Raw genomic sequence first — 23,208 nt, forward strand, 5'->3', positions numbered from 1 at the left:
TAATTGTACCTATCTCGGAGTTTTGATGAGCATCAAAGGAGAGAAAATGTGTAGAAAGTGAGAGCGTTAAGGGGATAAGAGGCTTCCAGGCAGAGGGCAGGGAACACACAAAGGCCCTGAGGCAAGAGTGGGCTCAGAGCGGATGCAGATTTACTGTGACTAGGGCAGTGGTGGGGGTTCCAGAGTGCCTTTTGGCCAGGCCAAGGATTTTAGGTTCTGTTCTAGGGTGGGGAATGTTAGGAATGTTTTGAAAAACAGGGTGACATCAACATGTTCTAAGATAATTACTCTGGTTCCTTGGTTAAGACTCAACATAGCCGTCCAAAGCGGGGAAGCAGGCCAGCGGGCCAGCTTTGTGACATCCTGAAGGGTAGAGACAGCAGAATAGTACAGCATGCTGCATACTGCACTGGTGCTGTAGTTGAAGTTCTGCAGCATAACGGGAACATTGAGGAGTTGGAGGGTACCTCAACTAGGAGGGTCAGGGAAGGCTTCCTGGAAGAGGAGATAAAACCTTGGAGGTTAAGAAAAGTGAGCTAGGCGAACTGAGCGATTGTAGAAGCAGAGGAATCATACAAGCCTGAAGGACACCACTAGCCGATTTCCTGTTTCTGGAGGGGCAGGGCAAAGGAAGGAATCAGCCTGCTGGGGGTTAATGGCCCTTACTGGGCACTTCTGAGTGGCCCAGTGCTGTGTTAAGGGATGTTTTATCTCCTTTGATCCTAAACAAAACCCTGAGATAGGTACAATTGTTATCCTCATTTTGCGGATGAGAAATAGACTTTGAGATACTGACTTGGCCAAGGTCACACAACTAAGTGGTGTGCTGGGTCCCCTAGTCCAGGACTCCGGAGGCCGCCTGAATACCCTAAGCACACTGTGGCTTCCGTGAATTCAAGTGCACACACACAGCCCCCACCCTCTCCTGTGCTAGGGAAGGGCAGGTGGGAGGAGGAAGGGAAGGCAGATTTTTCTTTACAAATGGTCCCTACTTGACCTGGCACTCAACAAAAGGAACTGGATTTGCCCCAACACTGGAAAAAAAAACCTGTCAGGCTGAGGGATAGTGCACTGCACCCAGGGCCCTGTACTTGATTTGGTGCTCTGCTGTTACTCTCTTGAAATTCTTAATAACTTGAATAAGGGCATCACATTTGACATTTTCACTGGGCTGAGCACTTGACGCAGCCAGCCTGACAGCAACACCAGGCACACCGGAATTCGCGGACAATGGGAGGGATTTTCGAGGGTAATGACCACGGGAAGGGCGCAGCAGGACCTCAGGGTCAGGTGGCTGAGGGCCCCACTCGCAACCTTTCCGGGTCTTCGCATTAGGTACTGTGATGTGGGGTTCCGATAGTGACCCCCTCGGGGCCTGGAGGCGGCCCGGCTCCCCAAACGTGCGGGGCAGGGCAAGCAGGGTTGGGAGGCCGTGGCCCGTGGGACAGCTGGGCTCGCCGGAACAGTGGGCGCGCAAGGGCCTCGAGGCGCGGTGACACGGGGTGTCGGGCGCGCGGGCCTGGGGCGGGAACTGCGGATGCGCGCGGCCGGGGGCGGGGCTCGCCGCCTGGCTCCTCCTCCGCGCGCGGCCTGGCGGCGGCGGCGGCAGCAGCGACAACAACCACTCCAACCAGCACAAAATGTCCCTGGAGCAGGAGGAGGAAGCGCAGCCCGGGCGGCTCCTAGGAGGCAGCGACGCCGGCGCCTACTTCATTGAGCCCAACGTGCGCTTCTGGATCAACGAGCGCCAAGTACAGCCCGGACCCGCGCGCCTGGGAGCGGGGAGGGCGCGGGCCGGGCAGCGTGGAGTCGGGCTGGCCTGGGTGACCTTGGGCAGGCCACGTGGTCGCCCCCCCACCCGGTTTCCTGGTCCCGGAGTTGCGCTGGGAACGCGCACCACCCGCCTGACCGCCTTAGGCCGCGGGAAGGGACCCAGGGGAAACCCAATTTGCCAGATGCCCACGGCCACAGGGTCACCCTCCAGATCGCCCTCTCGAAGGGTCGCAGTCCGCGCAGGTGGCTGAGCAGCAGATTGGGGAGAAACAGGCCCTCCCACCTTGGTAGGCTCAGCCACTCTCGGTGAGACCCCTGAGGCTTTGGGAAGCCACCTTTGGGCAGGAAATAAGCAGGACTCACCTTCCTGCGACGTCTAAGGCCGCACAGTCCAATAGAAATATGATGTGAGCCTCAGAGGCAATTAAAAATGTTCTAGTAGCCACATTAAACAAGATAAACAGCTGAAATTAATTTTAACAATACAGTACTTTTAGCCCAGCAGGTGCAAAATATTAACATTTCAACATGTAACCAGTAAAAACATTCCTGAGATATTTTACTCGCTGTTTTGGTACAAAGTCTTCCAAATCCTGCGTCTGTTACACCCGCAGCACATCTGGCTTCAGCTGTATGTGGCGAATCGGAAAGCAGGGCTTTAAGGGGTTCTCTCTTAGGCCTCTCCTAAAGTGAGGTCCAGCCCTGTTTTTTAGGTGAGGAAATGGAGAAGGGACAGTGAGCTCAGGTGGCTCTAGCAGAGCCAGGGCTTAAAGCCAGAGCCACTGCAAAGTTTGGGGCTTGTTGGAGCAAACCTCCTTTCCCTAGTGTGACCCTCCCGCTGCACCACTGAGCCCTTAATTGGGCATCCATCCTTTATCACTGGAGTGAAGACTTACAGCAACCAGAGAGTAAGGCCACAGATTCTGAAATCTTGAAGGACATTGCTTTGAGGTCATATGTGAGATATGAACCTAGGGCCATTTGAACCCCAAAGTCTGGGCTTTTAACCCTCAAGGGCAATTTGATACTGAGCAGCTAAGGGCACAGACTTCTGAGTCATTTCCGGGCTGTGTTGCCTTGAGCACATTCATGAGTCCCTCAGCCTCAGCTTCCTCACCTGGAGAATGGGGAGACTGGGAGGATACCAGGAGATGATGCCAGTAAAAGGCAGATTGCAGACCCTGGCAGGTTCTCAAAAAAAAAAAAAAAAGCCAATTGTTATTATTATATCTTTATTTTTCTGCTGCCATTAACTTCTCTGTTGCTTTTCTCCCTCCTAAGTCCTTTATTCAACGACTTCTTCAATGGACAGAATTGTTAGATCCTACAAATGTGTTCATTTCAGTCGTAAGTATTTTCTTGTTTTCAGAGTTAATGAATTTCACATTTTATTTTGAAACTTAACACATGTCCCTTTTCTTTTTTTTTTTTTTTCCTTTGAGATGGAGTTTTGCTCTTGTTGCCCAGGATGGAGTGCAATGGTGCGATCTCAGCTGACAGCAACCTCTGCCTCCTGGGTTCAAGCAATTCTCCTGCCTCAGCCTCCCGAGTAGCTAGGATTACAGGCATATGCCACCATGCCTGGCTAACTTTGTTTTTTTCAGTAGACACTGAGTTTCTCCATGTTAGGCTGGTCTCAAACTCCCGACCTCAGGCCCAGCCTGTAGTTATTTCAACTACTTTTAAAAGGGACATTTTAAAAGTAGTTGAAATAACAGAATCTGTGTATATTATTATGTTTATTCCTTCTGAATGAGCTTGTGAGACTGGAAGGGGTAAAGAAAAGCATATATCTGTCGGACACTGTGGCTCACGTTTGTAATCCTAGCACTTTGGGAGGCCGAGGCAGGTGGATCACCTGAGGTCAGGAGTTCGAGACCAGCCTGACCAACATGGTGAAACCCCTGTCTCTACTAAAAATACAAAATTAGCTGGGTGTGGTGGTGGGTGCCTGTAATCCCAGCTATTCGGAAAGCTGAGGCAGGAGAATCGCTTGAACCCAGGAGGCAGAGGTTGCAGTGAGCCATGATCCTACTACTGCACTCCAGCCTGGGTGACAAGAGTGAAACTCCATCTCAAAAAAATGAAAAGAAAAGCATACATGTCTTTAACAGGTAATATCAGGCCCAGACCAGGTACTGGTGATTCAGAGAGAATCAAACAAATCTTCCACATGATGAGGGACAGACTGGCTAATCTGGTCACAGCCTGGGTGACAAGAGTAAAATTCTGTCTTTAAAAAAAAAAAAAAGGACTGAGCACAGTGGCTCATGCCTGTAATCCCAGCACTTTGGAAGGCCGAGGCGGGCAGATCACTTGAGGTCATGAGTTCGAGACCAGCCTAGCCAACACGGTGAAACCCTGTCTCTACTAAAAATACAGAAGTTAGCTGGGCGTAGTGGCAGGCGCCTGTAGTCCCAGCTACTAGGGAGGCTGAGGCAGGAGAATTGCTTGAACCCCGGAGGCAGAGGTTGGAGTGAGCCAGATTGTACCACTGCATGCCAACCTGAGTGACAGAGCAAGACTCCATCTCAAAAAAAAAAAAAAGAATATGTAATAAAATTAGAAGCAAATATAACCAAATGTTTACAGTTGTTAATTCTGGGTGAGGGGATTATAGTGTGGCCATTCTTTGTATTTAATTATTTTTTTCTCAAATTAAGAAATGGAGGCTAGCTGTGGTGTCTCATGTCTGTAATCCCAGTACTTTGGGAATCTGAGATGGAAGGATCTCTCGAGTAAGAATTTGAGACCAGCCTGGGCAATGTAGCGAGATCCTATCTGTACAAATAAAAATTTTTAAAGTTAGCCAAGTGTAGGTGGGTTGTGCCTGTAGTCACAGCTACTTGGGAGGCTGAGGCAAGAGGATCACTTCAGCCCAGGAGTTTGAGGCTGCAGTGAGTTATGATCACACCACTGCACTCCAGCCTGGGCAATGAGAGTAAGACCCTGTCTCTTAAAAAACAAATAAGAAAAGAAAGAAAAAGAGAGAGGAAATAAGACTGAACTGATTAGACATGGAAGTGGGTGAGAGAGGACTTCTGGGTTTCTGACATGCACAGCCAGGGGATGGTGGCACCATTTAGTGACACAGTTGACATCAGAGAGTGGGAGAGGTGACAGCACCATTGCAGGCAGCTGCTGGAGCATCTAGGAAGAGAAAGGCCTAAACCTGCATGGCACTCAGGGCTATCCTAATGGGTAGAGAGCCTAGGGCACCATGTGACTTGAAATCAGGCATGCATTTGAAGCCCAGTGCATGCTGGTGAGTGAGCTGGTGATTCCTCCATCTGGGGATAAACCTGAACAATGTTGAGATCATTGCTTGATTTCTTGATATCTGATTTTAGGAAAGTATAGAAAACTTGAGGCAACTATTGTGCACAAATGAAGATGCTTCCAGATCTGCCTTGGAGGACCAAAGGGTATGTTTCACGTGCTGAGGTCTGGCTGGTTCAAGGCTGGGTATAGTTGCCCTCAGATGGTTCTGCTGCATGGTCTGAAGTCAGGTGGAATTTGGCCGTGAATCTCTCTCTCTGTCTCTTTTCTTTTTTTTTTTCCCCTCCCTTGGGAGCCACTGAGCTATTGGCTGTCATTGTTATATATAGTCCAGAGGACCAGCTTTTCAAAACTGGGTTAGTTTTTTAAATGTTGCTAGAGTTCTGTCCCATAAACCAGACAGCAAGATTCCTCCTATGCAGTGGATATTCATGGGGATTTCATGCAGCTGATTCCTGGAGCCCCATGGCAAACTCCAGAATTCAGACAGGCCTCTGAAGTCAGAATTTATTTTCCACTACAGGCAGTGTTTCTGCCCATAGGCTCAAATGGACTGTTCCTTATCTAACTTGCAGTGTGTGGGGCTTTCCGGAGCTCACAAACACCAGTTCCTCAAGGCAGCCTATGGAGAGCTCACATATTTAACTTACTTTTTCTAAGAATGTGTTGGGAGACCCTGGGCCGACAGCTTGGCTCGGTTGCAAGTGACTTGGCTCATGGCATAGTGTGTCATCAGTACACAGCCTGCTCTGCTCTAAGCCAGAGGCAAGCTGGATTCGGGGACTCATATGAGGGATAAGTTAGGTATTGGTCCTCTCCAAGAGTACAGACAGGACTTTTTTTTGTTTTTTGAGACGGAGTCTTGCTCTCTCGCCCAGGCTGGAGTGCAGTGGTGCAATCTCGGTTCACCGCAACCTCTGCCTCCTGGGTTCAAGCGATTCTTGTGCCTCAGCTTCCTGAGTAGCTGGGATTTGAGGTGCGCACCATGACGCCAGCTAATTTTTGTATTTTTAGTAGAGACGGGGTTTCACCATGTTGGTCAGGCTGGTCTCAAACTCCTGACCTTGTGATCCGCCTGCCCCAGCCTCCCAAAGTACTGGGATTACAGGCGTGAGCGACTGTGCTGGCCTGAGACAGGACTTTTTAATGTTCAGGTCAGTTTCTCTGTGTGGCTCATCTCTTTGCTTGCCATTAGTTCATTTGTTTATTCATATGATTCATTTATTTTGATTTGTTCGCCAATGTGGTGGGAAACAGCTCTGGCCTTCATTCTCTAAAATGTAGAGCAAAGGTAGTCTCAGATATGAGACTGGCAGAGAGATTCTTTAAAGCTGAGCCACCTTTAAAAGCTTTTTTTTTTAGGCTGAGTGTGATGACTCACCCCTGTAATTCCAATGCTTTGGGAGGATGACTTGATGTTAAGAGTCTGAGACCAGCCTGGGCAGTATAGCAAGACCCTGTCTCTACTAAAAATTAAACAACTAGCCGGGAATGGCGTGACAGTGAGGTGTGAGGATCGCTTGAACCCAGTACTTCGAGGCTGTGCTGCAGTGACTGATGATCAAGCCACTGCACTCCAGCCTGGGTGATGGAGCAAGACCTTTTCTCTTAAAAATTTTTTTTAATAAAGTAAAGCTATTCTTTTTTCTCCTTTAAGATACAAGAAGCTTGGAAGCGGAGTCTTGTAAGTTTCAGCCTCTTTCTAACTTTCAGTGTCCTAAAATAACAAAACCAGACATCCAGCTAAACTTTGCATCTCTCTTCTTGAAGTCAACAGTGCATCCCGACAGCAGCAACCTGATCCCCAATGTTTTTCGACCTGCAGGTGAGTTGGCTCTAATTTTCAGAAGTGGGTTGGGAAGATGTCGTTTTTAACACTTAGAAAGGTCAGGAGTTCAAGACAGCCTGGCCAACATGGTGAAACACCGTCTCTGGTAAAAATACAAAAAATTACTTGGGCATTGTAGTGGATGCCTGTAATTCCAGCTACTCAGGAGACTGAGACAGGAGAATCTCTTGGACCCGGGGCAGAGGTTGCAGTGAGCCAAGATCACACCATTGCACTTCAGCCTGGGCAACAAGAGTGAAATTCCATCTCAAAAAAAAAAAAAGAAAGAAAACTCTGCCTGTCTTGCTTTAATATTCTCCCAGTAGGATTTCTTTTTCTTTTCTTTTTTTGAGACAAAGTATTGCTCTGTCACCCCAGGCTGGAGTGCAGTGGCGTGATCTCAGCTCACTACAACCTCCACCTCCCAGGTTCAAGCAAATCTCCTGCTGCAGCCTCCTGAGTAGCTAGGATTACAGGTGCCTGCCACCACTCTCAGCTAATTTTTTTTTTTTTTTTTTTTTTTTTTTGGTATTTTTAGTAGAGACCAGGTTTCATTACGTTTGCTAGGCTGGTCTCGAACTCCTGACCTTGTGATCTGCCCACCTTGGCCTCCCAAAGTCCTGAGATTACAGGTGTGAGCCACTGTGCCTGGCCCTGTTATAGTAATTTTATGTACATACTTTTATTATTATTATTATTATTAGAGATAGGATCTCACTCTGTTACCCAGGCTGGAGTGCAGCAGCACCATAATAGCTCAAAGCAGCCTCCAACTCCCAGGCTCAGCTGATCCTCCTGCCTCAGCCTCCTGAGTAGCTGGGACTACAGGGTCATGCCACCACACCTGGCTTTAAATTTTTTTGTGGAGATGGGGGTCTCACTACCTCTACAAAATAGAGGCTGGTCTCGAACTCCTGGCCTCAACCCGTCCTCCAGCCTTGGCCTACCAAAATGCTGAGATTACAGGCTTGACCCACCACTTCATTAGAAAGCAAAAAAAGAATGAGTGGAAAATGTCCTTTGAGGTCTGTGCCTTCTGGAAGCTAGAGAAGAGGTGTTCAGGTGGGTGGTCCCCTTCTAGCCCCCTCTGCCTGGGCAGCTGCAGTCACTGATACCTTCTCTCTTCTCTTCCTACCAGCGTTCCTGCCTTTCATGGTGCCCGCGGTGAGCAAATGGACACTCGCCATTAGGAGACTAGGGGCTTGGGAAGATGGCCACCTTCCTCCTAACCTGGGCTGTGTCCCTCCAGCCCCGGACCCCGTCCCATGACTGCCTGATGGATGGTTGTGGAACCCCACTGATAACCCATGTTTGCCATTCATATGTCCTTGTCCCCACTCCCTCCCCCTCCCTGCACCCGCAGAGAGTCAGGCATCCAGGCCTCTGGAAGGTCCGCAGCTTCGCAAGGTCATCCGTTTTCTGGATACCCAAGTATTAGCAGAGCACCGTACAAGAGGCCAGTGAGTCAGGATGCGTTCCCTACACAAACCCCTCTCCACCAAGTCCTCCCCGACACAGTCCCTCACCTGGGACCTGACATTGCCCCGTGAGGCTTTCCCACCTTGGCTCTTGGGAGGTGCTTTTCTGTTTTTTGTTTTGAGACAGAGTCTCACTCTGTCACCCAGGCTGGAGTCCAGTGGCGCGATCTCAGCTTACTGCAGTCTTCACCTCCTGCGTTCAAGCAATTCTGCTGTCGCAGTCACTTGAGTAGCTGGAATTACAGGTGCCCTCCACCACGCCCAGCTAATATTTGCATTTTTAGTACAGATGGAGTTTCACCATGTTGGTCGGGCTGGTCAAGAACTCCTGGCCTCAAGTGATCCTCCTGCTTCGGCCTCCCAAAGTGCTGGGATTACAGGCATGAGCCACTGCGCCCGGCCAACAGATGTGTACATTGTAGCCACCCTGCTGGACTGAGGCCCTGGAGACACGGCCTGCTGTGTGCTCCTGGGTGTCCTGGAGCTGCTAGTTTGGTGTTTGGCAGGTGCTCACTCAACCTTGTCTACTGACCCGAAGCCCGTGCACCCACCACCAGCCCCTCCTGCCCCAGGTCCCTGGGGGCTCAGTTCTCCCTCCGCCCTGGAAAGTTCTTTGCTACTGCATGTCCCACCCCGCTGCCACTAAACACTTGTAACTCTGCTCCACTTTCTTCTTAAAAGGTATTTTTTTCAATGATGCCACCAAAAGGGATCACGTCCATGATTTTACCTAAGGTAACAGTTCTTCCTGTTTCACGATTACCGAATTCTGTTATGCTCGAAACCAAAATGCGATCCATTTGCCCTCTCTCGGCAGGTTTACCTCTACGCCTACCTGACAGCGTTCAGCGTCATCAACGGAAACAGAAGTTACGTGAGTACTGTGAGACCCAGAGGGTGTGTGGTTTTGTCTTGTTTCTTTTGGAGTTGGTTGTATGTGTTTGTTTTTAAATTATCTTTGCTGGGCAAAACTGTGATATTTGCTAAATAAGTACTTTTGTTTCTCCTCAGACTTGTCATCTACTAGAAAGATCATTACTAGGGGTGGGAGCCTTTGCTTCTTCAAGCTTCTTTGGAGTAGGTATTTTTAGAATCTGACAAATCTTTATTCCTCAGAATCCAGAAAGCTTTATTTATTCCAATTTCAAATTTATGTTCCAATTTAAACAATTTTGAAAGTATGAATAGGAAATAAAAGTCACCTGTAATCCTATTATCCCAAAATAATCACGTTAATAGTCTAAGATTCTATACTAATAATCACATTAATAGTCTAAGATTGATACTGTTATCTTTTTATTTTTTCTATTTTCTTTTTTGTTTTTGTTTGAAACAGAGTCCCTCTCTGTCACCCAGGCTGGAGTACAATGGCTTGATCTCGGCTCACTGCACCCTCTGCCTACTGGGTTCAAGTGATTCTCCTACCTCAGCCTTCTGAGTAGGTGGGATTACAGGCATATACCACCACACCCAGCTAATTTTTTGTATTTTTAGTAGAGAAGGGGTTTCCCCATGTTGGTCAGGCTGGTCTCAAACTCTTGACCTCAGGTGATCTGCCTGTCTTAGCCTCCCAAAGTGCTGGGATTACAAGAGTGAGCCACCATGCCTGGCCAGTACTGTTATCTTTTTAAAAATTGGTTTATGCTACACAAATATGTTATATAAATTGTGTATTGCTTTGGATGTCAGGACTTTGTAGTGGTGAAAGATGGAGATGTTAGCATCAGACAAACCTAGGCCCTCATCCTGGCTCAAACCTTTAATGGCTCTGTGACTCGACAACTTACATACCTCTCTAAGCCCTGTTGACTCCTCAGATGAACAGGGAGAGGACCTCCATGTTGCAGGAATTTGAAAAATACGTGAAGAGGAGTCTGACTTGTCATAGGAACTAGGTCAGGATGGACTCTCTGCTAGTGAGTAGGTTCCGCTGATTTTTCAGTCCTGTGCAGTAATTTTTCTCTCTTCTTTTCTAGTTAATACCTAACTTTATCCAGATGAAATTTTCCTCGAATACCTTGTTTATGAAAAGAATTTTACCTGTAGCTATCCATGGTAAGCAGGAAACGCTGGAGCCCGTAGTCTGGGGAGGGTGTCTTTGTGGTCTGTGAGCCTTCCTTCATCTCCAGAGACACCTGGGTCCCTTGGCACATTGTGACTGATGACAGGTGCCCTCTGCAGCCTGTCAGGCCCCAAGCCCAAATTAGGTCTTTGGTTTGAGAGGTGATACTTTCTGTAGATACCCCATTAATGGCCAAAGAATGAACATAAGACTGAAAACACAAATTTTTTTTTTTTTTGAGATGGAGTCTTGCTCTGTCACCCAGGCTGGAGTGCAGTGGCATGACCTCGGCTCACTGCAACCCCTACCTCCTGGGTTTAGGCAATTCTCCTGCCTCGGTCTCCCAAGTAGCTGGGATTACAGGCATGTACCACTACGCCCAGCTAATTTTTTTTTTTTTTTGTATTTTTAGTAGAGACAGGCTTTCACCATGTTGGCCAAGCTGGTCTTGAACTCCTGGACTCAAGTGATTCGCCCACCTCGGCTTCCCAAAATGCTGGGATTACAGGCGTGAGCCACTGCGCCCAGCCCTACATTTTAAAGATTATCTGTACAAACATTCTACATACATTATTTCACTTAATCCTGACAACAACTTTTGGGTAGGAAATACTCCTATGTACAGATGAGGAGACTTAGGCACAGGGAGGTTAAGGTTAAGTAACTTGCCTAGAGTTACACAGCGAGCAAGCGGTTAATACAGGGATTCCAACCCAATGTCGGTGGCAGAGATATTAGCTGAATATTTTGACTCTACCAGCCTATAAGTTTACTGAGCCATGCTCCAAATTTGGGTTTGGGAATCATAGCAGTTTGAGGAGTTGGCAGACTGATATCAACGGTGAAATTGAGGAAATGGTGTTATGGAAACCTTACAACTTTGGCCAGGTATGGTGGCTCACACCTGTAATCCCAGCACTTTGGCAGCCTGTCCCAGGCAGATATCTTGAGGTCAGGTGTTTGAGACCAGCCTGACCAACATGTTGACACCTGTCTCTACTAAAAATGCAAAAATTAGCTGGGCGTGGTGGCACATGCCTGTAGTCCCAGCTACTTCGGAGGCTGAGGCAGGAGAATTGCTTGAACCTGGGAGGCGGAGGTTGCAGTGAGCCAAGATCATGCCATTGCACTCCAGCCTGGGTAACAAGAGCGAAACTGTCTCACAAAAAAAAAAAAAAAAAAAAAGGAAACCTTACAACTTAAGCAAAGACGAGGGTTATGTTTCCAGGATCCTGGGGTTTCTCCTGGAATCCGCTAAGGAAGAAAGGTTGCTGGAAGCTGGTCCCAGGCTGTGGTCAGGATCCAAGACTGAGTAGCCGGCAGTTCTGAGCCCACCTCCACAGCCCCAGGAGAGCATGTGGTTGGCCAGCCCCATGGCAGGTGACCACCCAAGGGTCAAGAAAGGGCAGCTGCCGGAGAAGGAGGCTTGAAGTGGGCAGACAGCCAAAGAGATGTTCCTTTGCTGGAACAAGACTCACCCCGTGTTGCGTGTTCTTTACTTCTTTACTTCTACAGCACAAGTAAGTGGAATGAATGTCTTAACATCCCGAAGTCTTGAGACCACTAAGGGGATTGCAGTCATGGATAAGGAAGGCCATGTCTTAGGCCATTCCAAAATTGCTGGGAAAAAGGTGAGAGACAGCATAGAGCTATAGCTGCTTACCCTTTGGGCAAAGACTTGACTTTTCTGTTTGAAAGCCAGTGACAAATTCATGTCTGCCTTCAACCTATCTTTACTCGTCTTTCCTCAGCATGCTGAGAGAGAAATTTTGCCTTTTGCCCCCTCTGGAGAAACAGAACCAATGGGATATATGTACATATCTGTTTTTTCTGAGACAGGGTCTTGCTCTGTCGCCCCAGCTGAAATACAGTGGTGCAATCTTGGCTCGCTGCAGCCTCTGCCTCCTGTGCTCAAGCGATCCTCCCATCTCAGCCTCTCAAGCAGCTGAGACCACAGGCACACACCACTGCACCCGGCTTATTTTTGTATTTTTTAGTAGAGACGAGTATTCACCATGTTGGCCAGGCTGATCTCAAACTCCTGAGTTCAAGTGATCTTCCCGCCTTGGCCTACCAAAATGCTGGAATTACAGGTGTGTGCCACTGCACCCAGGCAGTACATGTCTAATAAGAGATTTGTTCTAAGGAATTGGTTTGCACAATTGTGGGAATCTGCAGGGCAGGCCTGGAGGCTGGAAACAGGCAGGAGCTGCTGCTGCAGTCTTGAGGCAGAAGTTCTTCTTTGGGAAACCTCAGTTTTTGCCTATAAGGCCTCCAACTGATTGAATGAGGCCCACCCACATTGTGAAGGGTAACTTTCTTTTCTTTTCTTTCTTTTTTTTTTTTGAGACTGAGTCTCGCTCTGTTGTCCAGGCTGGAGTGCAGTTGCATGATGATCTTGGCTCACTGCAGCCTCTGCCTCCCAGGTTCAAGCTATTCTCCTGCCTCAACCTCCCAAGAAGCTGGGATCACAGGCATGTGCTATCACGCTCGGCTAATTTTTATACTCCTAGCCTCAACTGATCTTCCTGCCTTGGCCTCCCAGACCACTGGGAGGTGTGAGGCACTGCACCCAGCTAAGAGCAAATATCAAATCGCAAGTTGTTCCCAGCACCTCCTGCCTGCCAGGCTCAGTGCTAGGCTCTGGAGACCCACACCCTTGGCCACTGAGAGCCCCTGCTCCCCAGGAGCCCCAGCCTCCCAGCCGGAAGGTAGCCTCAGGCCTGTCTGGCTGTCTGGAGTCCGTCTCACCAGAAGAAACTTCATTTTGGGGATAAGCAGCATGTTAGGGTCAAAGGAAAGCTTTGCTGATCTGCTTTAAAAAAAAAAGTCTTTTTTTCTCTGAAGAGTAAAGTGTCTGCAACTATGCGTAAGCATAAACATTCTTCTATCGCTTCCCTGTCCCTGGAAGGTTATTTTCTTTGGCTACAATTTCAGAAAATGCGTAACCAGCAATATCTGATGGTAACAGGGCACCGCTGGTCGGATTTCAGGTGATTCCTGGATGTTGTTTCCCCTGACTGGCCCCATAAGCCACTCCTTTGCACACAGCACCTCCTAATGACGGCGTCTTACTTGGAGTGTCCTTCCCAAACATGGGATCAATGGAGAGAGGCGGGCCTCATCCCACTGCCGCGGAAACACAGCACGCCAGCGGCCGCTTCTCCCTTCCGGAAGTCAAGCAATTTTACTTTAGATCCCTGAGACTTTTAAATTTTATTTTATTTATTTTATTTTAGAGACTGAGTCTCACTCTGTCACCCAGGCTGGAGTGCAGTGGTGTGATCTTGGCTCACTGCAACTTCCACCTTCCGGATTCAAGTGATTCTCCTGCCTCAGGCTCCCGAGGAGCTGAGATTATTAGCATGAGCCACCATGCCTGGCTGATTTTTGTATTTTTAGTAGAGATGGGGTTTCACTATGTTGGCCAGGCTGGGTTTGACTCCTGACCTCAGGTGATCTGCCCGCCTCAGCCTCTCACAGTGCTGAGATTACAAGTGTGAGCCACTGTGCCTGGCCCCTGAGACCTTATTTTAAAAACAGCCCTCCTCAGCTTCCTCTGTTTTTTGGGGGGAAAGGCATTCCCTGCAGAGGAAACCGCACGAGCGTGACTGTCACCCGAAGCAGGGCAGAGGTGTGAGCAGAGAGCAGGGGCCGGGCGGTAGGAGGAGCTGGCAAGGTAGGTCAAAGCCAATCGTGGGAAGCTGGAAATGGAAGGAACAGAATTCAGGGAAGGATGGGGGCAGGTGTGCCTGCTCCTCTTGACACACAGTGTGCTGTTTGTGGTGGTGTGTCTTACCCAGGGGTGGGTTCTAAAGTTAACATGCTAGCTACTCGGGAGGCTGGGGCAGGAGGATCACTTGAGGCCAGGAAGTCAAGACTGGCTTGGGCAACATAGTGAGACCACATCTCTGCAGTAAATCAAAAAGTTAGCTGGGCTTGGTGGGGCATACCTATGATCCTGGCTACTTGGGAGGCCGAGGTAGGAGGATCGCTTGAGCCTGGGAGGTTGACACTGCAGTGAGCCATGATCACGGCACTGTACTCCAGCCTGGATGACAGAGTGAGACCCTGTCTCTAAAAATAGACAAATAAAAGTAGTAATACAGTTAACGTGAGCTGTTTTATAGTCAGAATTTCCCTTACAAGTCCCTTGAAGTGCCCTTGAGGGTACATGGTTTTGGGCATATCACCCATGCAGTAAATTGTATGTTTAAATATATATAGAAAAGATTACAAAAATGTTATAACCTGTATATAACACAATTTTTTAGTGTAACACTTTTAATTCGCTATATGAAACGTGGGTATGGACAGGCGGCCTCGTGTGGGTCCCATGCTGTGCCCGCGTCCTCAGAGCTGGGCGTTTGGTCCCCCACTGGCAGGTGTGGGAGTCGCTGCCGAGCCAGGTCCGGACAGGAGCCAGTGGCAGAGACCTGGCTTGGAAGGGAAATACGGAGCAAACCTCTGTGGCCAATCCAGCGTTCCCACTGAGGAACAATTTGGTTCTCGTGAGGATTTGTTTAGAAGCCACCTGTGCTTGCACTTAGTGGATAGTTTATTGGGGGTGGTTTGGCATATGGATGGAGACCACTGTGGAGTCGGGAGGAGGTGAGTCCCCTCTCAGTTATTCCTGCCCCAAATGCAGCCGACCTCCACACACCTGTACGTGGAAAGGTGCAGGGAAGGCGTCCCCTCCGCCTCTTTCCACAGGTGTTCTTTTTCTTAGTGAGAAGGGAGGGTTGCTGTTGCCTGTCTCTGGCAGGATTTTTGGGATCCCTAGAAATCATCTTGCTCCTGTACTAAGCTTTTTTTTTTTCTTTTTTGAGACAGAGTTTCACTCTGTTGCCAAATCTGGAGTGCTGTGGTGTGATCTCAGCTCACTGCAACATCTGCCTCTCAGGTTCAAGTGATTCTTGTGCCTCACCCTCCTGAGTAGCTGGGACTACAGGTACATACCACCACACCTGGCTAATTTTTTTATTTTTTGGTAGAGACCAGGGTTTCACCATGTTGACCAGGCTAGTCTCAAACTCCTGACCTCAAGTGATCCGCCTACCTCAGCTTCCCAAAGTGTTAGGATTACAGGCATGAGCCACCGTGCCTGGCCTAAGCTGCTTTCTTTTCATTTTTCCTAGGCTATTAGAGAAACGGCAGTATCCAGGGGAGTGCTGCTTGGGACCTCAGCTGTGATTCCTGAAGTCTTCACCTACTTCTTTAAAAGGTAAGAGGCACGCTCATTTCCCCAGGTAGGAAAAAACATTTTGAAAGTCAAATTCTTATAAAACCTGTCAGATACTGACCCTGGTGGAGGATGGGAAGAGGTTGGCTCAGTAACCTTCCCATAAACACTCATCATAGCTAAGACAGTCCGATTGATTGGGGCAGGTGTGGAAATCCAGCTGTGCGGATTCCACTGAATGGGGAATCCAGCCCAGGCTCTGCCCCCAGTTACCCTGCATCATTGGCATATCCAAGGACCTTCCACGGCCATTTCCTCACCTCTAGAATGAGGGGCTTCGATGATGTGCAGGTTCGCCCTGCTCTGACGTGCTGTGAATATTCCTCAAGCCCTCCCCTCCGCATCCTCGTCCAAGCATGTTTTAAATTAGCTTCAGTGACTTCGGATTCAGATTCATCCCTTTTAAGAAGCCAGAAATGGCCCATGAGGTGGAGGACCTGAGCATCAGTCAGGGTTTCTGTGGCCACCAGTTTGAGAAACCTAACCTACAAGAGCTCAGGCAGGAGGGGAGACGTGGGGCTTTAGGGACCGGAACTGGCAAAGAATGCAGCCCATGGCAGCTAGAACAGAAGCTCCCCTGCTGTGCGCGTCTCCCTCTCACCCTCATGGGTGTTGGTTCCTTCTCTCCTGCCAGATTGGCTTCCTCATACTGATGAGGGACCCACTTGCTAGTAACTCCCAGCTCATAGCCTCATAGCCACCTGATCAGAGGTGGAACACAGCAAACCCCAGGGAAGGCAGGAATGTCTTCCCCTCAGGGCGGACTCCTGGGTAAGGATCCTGTGGGCCTGAGTTGGGTTGTGTGCCTGGCGCTGCACATCCTCCCCTCCAGTGTGCATGAGGCTGGGAATCGCCTGCTGGGACCACACGTGGAGCACATTTCCAAGAAGAAGGGATGGGACGGGCGGGGTGGCTCACGCCTGTAATCCCAGCACTTTGGGAGACTGAGGCAGGCAGATCACCTGAGGTCAGGAGTTTGAGACCAGCTGGCCAACACAGTGAAACACTGTCTCTACTGAAAATACAGCAATTAGCTGGGCATGGTGGCAGGTGTCTGTAATCCCAGCTACTCGGGAGGCTGAGGCAGGAGACTCACTTGAACCTGAGAGGCAGAGGTTGTGGTGAGCCGATATCACACCATTGCACTTCAGCCTGGGCAATAGAGTGAAACTCTATCTTAAAAAAAAAAAAAAAAAAAGAAGGACGGAGGACAGCAGCCAGCCTGGGCAGAGCCAACCACTTCTTTCCCAAGCATGATTGAAGTGGATGGGTGCAGAGACTTTTGCTCCAGCAGGCACTCCTGGGCTGCTCTGGCTGGAGCTCCTGTTAAAGCTGGGCCCACATCCCATGAGGCCTACCTGCATAGCACAGGCTGTCTAGTAGGGAGAGAGGGTCCATTTCTCAGTGGGCATGGAGGTGCCTGGAAGGACTGAGCCATCAAGTGACCTCCCAGAAGCACCATCCCAGAGCCATGACAGTAGGTGGTACCCAAGCTGGAGTGTCCTTGGTGGATCTTCTAACTTGGCTCTCTCAAAGCCCCGCCCCAGGATAGAGACCACATTCTTTGTCTCTTACACTCTCTGAAGGTCAAAGTGAGGATGTCACGTCCACATCAGAATAGCCCAGAGAGCACAGGCTCTGGAATCTGTGAGCAGCTTTTGAGCTGTGGGATTTTGGACAAGTTACTTTACTTCACCAGTCCAGGCCTTCGTTTTCTCATTTGTATGAAGGGGATGAAAATAACACAAAGCTCAGAAGGCTATGGAGGTACCAAGCGAGCAAATGCTGGTGACGTGTTGAACACCATGTCTGACGCACACGGTTGCAGCCGCTCTTCTTGCCTGTTGGTGACTTGAATGGGCCCGCAGTGGTACGCAGGATGGAATTTGCCATTGGAGAGCAGACGCTTAGCCACTGAAAACAGGCCCTAGGCTGGGCACAGTGGCTCACGCCTGTAATCCCAGCACTTTGGGAGGCCAAGGCAGGCAGATCACTTGAGGCCAGGAGTTCGAGACCTACCTGGCCAGCATGGTGAAACCCCATCTCTACTAAAAATACAAAGATTATCCAGGTGTGGTGGTGCTTGCCTGTAATCCCAGCTATTCAGGAGGCTGAGGCAGGAGAATCGCTTGAGCCCGGGAGACGGAGGTTACAGTGAGCCAAGATCACACCATTGCACTCCAGCCTGGGTGACAGAGGAAGACTCAAAAAAAGAAAACAGGCCCCAATCCAGCTGTTCAGGTATACTAAATATTTAAAAAAACAGGCCCCGATCTAGCTATTCAAAAAATAAACAAGCCCTGATAGTTCAGTATCACTTGTGAGCTGTGCCTTGTCTCTTACAGGACCCAGCTTTCCCTGACAAACGCAGGGTCATTGTGGATCTGGAAACTGGCTTGTACTGTCTGCTCAATGGGACTGATGTTGCCCGTTTCTTTTAGTTTGTTTCCACAGGTTGGACGGGTAAGTGCCCCCATTCCACTTTTCTCTAAAAGGTTTTTATTTTGCAGTTGTAAGAGTAAAATAAATTATTCTTCTAAAAAATCCGCAAAAAGTTTACAAAAGTATAAAACAAGACGAGGTGCAGTGGCTCACATCTGTAATCCCGGCACTTTGGGAGGCCAAGTTGAGAGGATTGCTTGAATCCAGGAGTTCAAGACCTGCCTAGGCAACACAGTGAGACCCCCATCTCTACAAAACATAATACACAAATTAGCTGGGTGTGGCAATGCACACCTGTTGTCCTAGCTGCTCAGGAGGCTGAGATGGGAGGATTACCTGGGTCCAGGAGGTTGAGGCTGCAGTGAGTCGTGATTCTGCCACTACACTCCAGCCTGGGTGAGAGTGAGACCTTATTTCAAAAAACTAAAATAATGAAACAAAATACCTGCTGGGTGTGGTGGCTCACACCTGTAATCCTAGCACTTGAGGAGGCCAAGGCAGGTGGATCACCTGAGGTCAGGAGTTCAAGACCAGCCTGGCCGACATGGTGAAACCCTGTCTCTACTAAAGTACAAAAATTAGGAGGGCATGCTGGCAGGTGCCTGTAATCCCAGCTACTTGGGAGGCTGAGACGGGAGAATCGCTTGAACCTGGGAGACGGTGGTTGCAGTGAGCTGAGATCGTGCCACTGCACTCCAGCCTGGGTGACAGACTGAGACCAAGTCTCAAAAAAAAAAAAAAAAAGGAAAGAAAGAAAACAGCTGGGTGCAGTGGCTCATGCCTGTAATCCCAGCACTTTGGGAGGCTGAGGCGGGTGGATCACCTGAGGTCAGGAGTTCAAGACCAGCCTGGCCAATGTGGTGAAACCCCATCTCTTAAAAACAAACAAACAAACAAAATAGAGTTGACTTTTGAACAACCTGGGGGTTAGGAGTCAAAAATCCAAGTATAACCTTTGACTCCCCAAAAACTTAACTATTAATAGCCTACCGTTGACTGGAAGGCTTACCAATAACATAAAAAATCAAGCAACACATATTTTATATGTTATATGTGTTACATGCTATTTTCATACAATAAACTAGAGAAAAACAGAATGTTATTAAGAAAATCAGGCCAGGCGCAGTGGCTCACACCTGTAAAAAAAAGCTTTGGGAAGCTGAGGCAGGTGGATAACTTGAGATCAGGAATTCAAGAGCAACTTAGCCAACATGGTAAAACCCCAACTCTACTAAAAATATAAAAATTAGCCAGGTGTGGTGGTGCCTGTAATAGCAGCTACTCGGGAGGCTGAGGTAGGAGAATCGCTTGAACCTGGGGAGGTGGAGGTTGCAATGAGCCAAGATCATGACATTGCACTCCAGCCTGGGTGACAGAGTGAGACTCTGTCTCAAAAAAAAAAAAAAAAATCATAAGGAGAAAATATATTTACTGTTCATGAAGTGAAAGTGAGTCATCAGTTCCAGTGAGGATCAAGGTCTTCATCCTCGTCATCTTCATGTTGAGGAGGCTGCGGAGGAGGAGGAGGGGTTGGTCTTGCTGTCTCAGGGGTGACCGAGGGGGAAGCAAATCAATGTATAAGTGGACCTGCATCCTTCAAACTTGTATTATCCAAGGGTTGACTGTAATGATATTTATATTTAATTCGATCTCTCGAATCTCTTGGTGCAGTTTTGGGTTCTGTTTTTCTTTAACAGTATTTCATAAGCATTTTTTTCTGGAGCATAAAAAGAAATCTTTTAAAAATATTTAATTAAAGAAATTTTAAATACTCCAGAATGTTCTATAACTACACCCTGTCCAGTGGAACTTTCTGCAGTGATGGAAATGTTCTATAATAGCTTGGTGCTGTCCAGTATGGTAGCCATGAGCTACATGTGCTACGGAGCACTTCAAGAGAGGCTGGTATGACTAGGGAACTGAATTGTAAATTAACTTAAATTTTATTGACTTATTTAGAGACTGAATTTTGCTCGTTGCCCAGGCTGGAGGGCAATGGCACGATCTCGGCTCATCGCAACCTCCGCTTCGCAGGTTCAAGTGATTCTCCTGCCTCAGCCTCCCAAGTAGCTGGGATTACAGGCATGAACCACCATGCCTGGCTAATTTTGTATTTTTAGTAGAGATGGGGTTTCTCTGTACTGGTCAGGCTGGTCTCGAACTCCTGACCTCAGGTGATCTGCCTGCTTTGTCCTCCCAAAGTGCTGGGATTACAGGTGTGAGCCACCATGCCCGGCCAAGTTAAATTTTAAATGAGGTACTCTTGTGTGCTTAGTGGCTACTGGACAGCCCAGTTCTGTAGATAATTTATAATGTAATTTATGATGAGTCAGACTGCCTGGACTCAGATTCCAGCTTCTCCATGACCTTGGTCAACTTGCTTAGTTTCCTTATCTGTTAAAGAGAGCTGAAGGTAATGGCATCTCTGCAAAGGACTGTTGCTTAGTAGGTAGCAAGGACATGTTTTTTTTTAAGTCAGAAAGCCAGCTTTTTTAATGTCCAAAGCTCTGCCATAAATTTCTAGCAGATGTCAAGGATATTATTGATGCTAGCAGATATTAGCAGTGTCTTGACTAAAATTTTCAAGTGCTTGTTTCTGTCACTATAAATATATATGCCTTCAAAAGCATTTATATTTATGGAATTATCTTGTTCAGAACCCAGATTTTTATAGGTTTAGGTTGTAGGATCATTCATTCAAGCAACTTTGCCAGCACAACGTAGAAGTTTCAAATAGTTATGCTTATTACTGTGCTGTAGGCAGGAGGTTGGGGAGTGAGGCAGCATCTCAGAATAAAATTTCAGGCCAGGCATGGTGGCTCACATCTGTAATCCCAACACTTTGGGAGGCCAAGGTGGGAAGAATGCTTGAGGCCAGGAGTTCTAGAACAACCTGGGCAATGTAGTGAGACCCTATCTCTACAAAAAATGTTCTGAAAATTAGGCTGGGTGCTGTGGCTCATGCCTGTAATCCCAGCACTCTGGGAGGCCCAAGTGGGAAGATCACTTGAGCCTCAGAGTTCAAGACCAGCCAGGGCAACATAGCAAGACCTTATCTCTGCTAAAAATAAATATTTGGCCGGGCACATTGGCTCACGCCTGTAATCCCAGCACTCTGGGAGGCCAAGGTGGGAGGATCACTTGAGCTCAGGGTTCGAGATCACCCTGGACCTCATCCCTATTCTGAAACAAAATTTTAAAAAAGAAAAAATAATAATAATAATTAGTCAGGCATGGTCATATGTACCTGTAGTCCCAGCTACTCAGGCAGATAAGATCTAGGCGATGAGCCGAGATCACCTGAGCATGGGAGGTCAAAGCTACAGTGGACCCACAGAGTGAGACCCTGTCTCAAAAAAATAAAAATAAAATTAGTAGGCTGAAGTGGCACATACGTGCAGTCCCAGCTACTCAGAAGGCTGCGGTGAGAGGATCACTTGAGCGGAGAGGGAAGAGTTCATACCCAGTGGAGGGCAGGGAGGGCTGAAAGGGCACGTGAGGCTGCAAGGAACTGGCGGGATGCTGGACGCCAGGTGCCAGGGCCTACGCAGCCAGGCCGAGGAGGTGGGCAGCAGGCGAGTCATGCAAGGTTGGAAGGGGCAGAACTCCCAGAGGCCAGAGTTGGGGCAGCAAAGGGAGTCAATCTCATACATGACCCCAGATGCCAAGACGTGCTTGTTGTACTTTGAAAATACCCATTGGGCTGAGTTCATTACATTCTTTCTACATTTATTTTTTGTTTGTATGTTTGAAACAGGGTTTCACTCTGTTGCTCAGGCTGGAGGGCAGTTATGATCACGGCTTACTTCAGCCTTGACTCCCAGGCTCAAGTGATCCTCTGGCCTCAGACTGCCAAGTAGCTAGGACTACAGAAACGTACCACCACACTTGGATAATTTTTTATTTTTTTGTATAAATGGGATCACACTATATTGCCCAAGCTGATTGCAAACTCCCCAGCTTACGTGATCCTCCTGATCTCAGCTCACTGTAACTTCCGCCTCCCAAGTTCAAGCAATTCTTGTGCCTCAGCCCCAGAGTAGCTGGGACTACAGGCATGTGCTACCATGCCTGGCTAATTTTTGTATTTTTTGTGGAGATGGGATTTCACCATGTTAGCCAGGTGGGTCTTGTGATCCCGGCCTCAAGTGATCTACCCGCCTCAGCCTCTCCCAAAGTGTTGTGATTACACGCATGAGCCATTGTGCCCAGCCATCTCAAAACTTTTTAATGGAAACTTTCAATTATAAACAAATGTAAACAACAATAATAGGCCAAGGGTGGTGATGCATGCCTGTAGTCCCAGCTATTCAGGTGGCTGAGGCACGAGCATCACTTCAACCTCTAAGGCAGAGGTTGCAGTGAGCTGAGATCGTGCCACTGCACTCCAGCCTGGGCAACAGAGCAAGACTCTGTCTCAAAAAAAAAAAAAGTTTAAAAGAAGTTCCTTTACTACTTGGGTGATTTAAAAGAAAATAGGTTACGTTTTCTGCTATGGATTAGACATTATTGAAAAAGATGTACTGTGAAATGGTTGCTTTCAGAAAATGATTTGTTTTTTAACTTGGCTTCTGAGGCAAGAAAAACTATTAATAGAAATACGAATTTAACTATTTTTCAGATACAGTGCAGTCAGCTTGAAGAGGATATTCAGTCTTTAACAGAAGAAACGGAACTCTTTTATCACAGAGGGTTATAGGCGTGAGTTTTAGGTGAATTTATTTGGTTCCTGCTTGAAAACCTTGCCCTCTCCAGGTTCGGTTTAGAGAACTCTGCCACAGGTCTTCTGGGGACCCCAGAGGTGTCTGTGCTGACATGGTGACTTAAAATTCCACACTGAGATCGTTCCTAGGCTGGTGTGTCTGGGGTTTTTAAGGATGGCTAGAGAAGACAGCAGGAAGGGGCCCCCATCTGACACCTTGGGGGTTGTTGGGGGATAGTTGGAGTGAGTCTCCACCTGTGAAAGGATACTGTGAAATCACTAATTAATAAACCTGTCTCAAGTTGAGTATTTGAAGAAAGAACACAAAGAGTCCACCGTGCCCAGGACACAGGCGTTAAATGGATAGCCTGTCTCAAGTGGAACACGCACCCCTAGGGAGCT

General features: G+C 48.2%; 1 protein-coding gene across 1 annotated transcript; it reads left to right on the forward strand.

Annotated features, from left to right (window-relative positions):
- Positions 1–1,598: 1,598 nt before the first annotated feature.
- On the forward strand, positions 1,599–23,112 carry SFXN4 (sideroflexin 4). Its single transcript, XM_012448058.3, has 14 exons — positions 1,599–1,751; positions 3,055–3,120; positions 5,124–5,198; positions 6,710–6,736; positions 6,823–6,877; positions 8,019–8,044; positions 9,040–9,093; positions 9,176–9,232; positions 9,370–9,435; positions 10,335–10,413; positions 11,936–12,051; positions 15,559–15,644; positions 18,008–18,125; positions 22,726–23,112. The coding sequence occupies exons 1-14, from the start codon at positions 1,641–1,643 to the stop codon at positions 22,801–22,803; spliced, it is 1,014 nt and encodes a 337-aa protein (XP_012303481.3). The 5' UTR covers positions 1,599–1,640; the 3' UTR covers positions 22,804–23,112.
- The last annotated feature ends 96 nt before the right edge of the window (positions 23,113–23,208 follow it).

This window comes from Aotus nancymaae, unplaced genomic scaffold (genome assembly GCF_030222135.1).
Source record: "Aotus nancymaae isolate 86718 unplaced genomic scaffold, 86718_ANA_hifiasm-v0.15.2.pri h1tg000010l, whole genome shotgun sequence".
Classification (NCBI taxonomy): Eukaryota; Metazoa; Chordata; class Mammalia; order Primates; family Aotidae; genus Aotus; species Aotus nancymaae.

Coding starts and splice junctions, on each gene's coding strand:
- SFXN4 (XM_012448058.3), top strand. CDS start 1,641: ATGTCCCTGGAGCAGGAGGAGGAAGCGCAGCCCGGGCGGCTCCTAGGA. Junction 5,199..6,709: donor CTGCCTTGGAGGACCAAAGG/GTATGTTTCACG, acceptor TTCTCCTTTAAG/ATACAAGAAGCTTGGAAGCG. Junction 12,052..15,558: donor CCAAAATTGCTGGGAAAAAG/GTGAGAGACAGC, acceptor CATTTTTCCTAG/GCTATTAGAGAAACGGCAGT.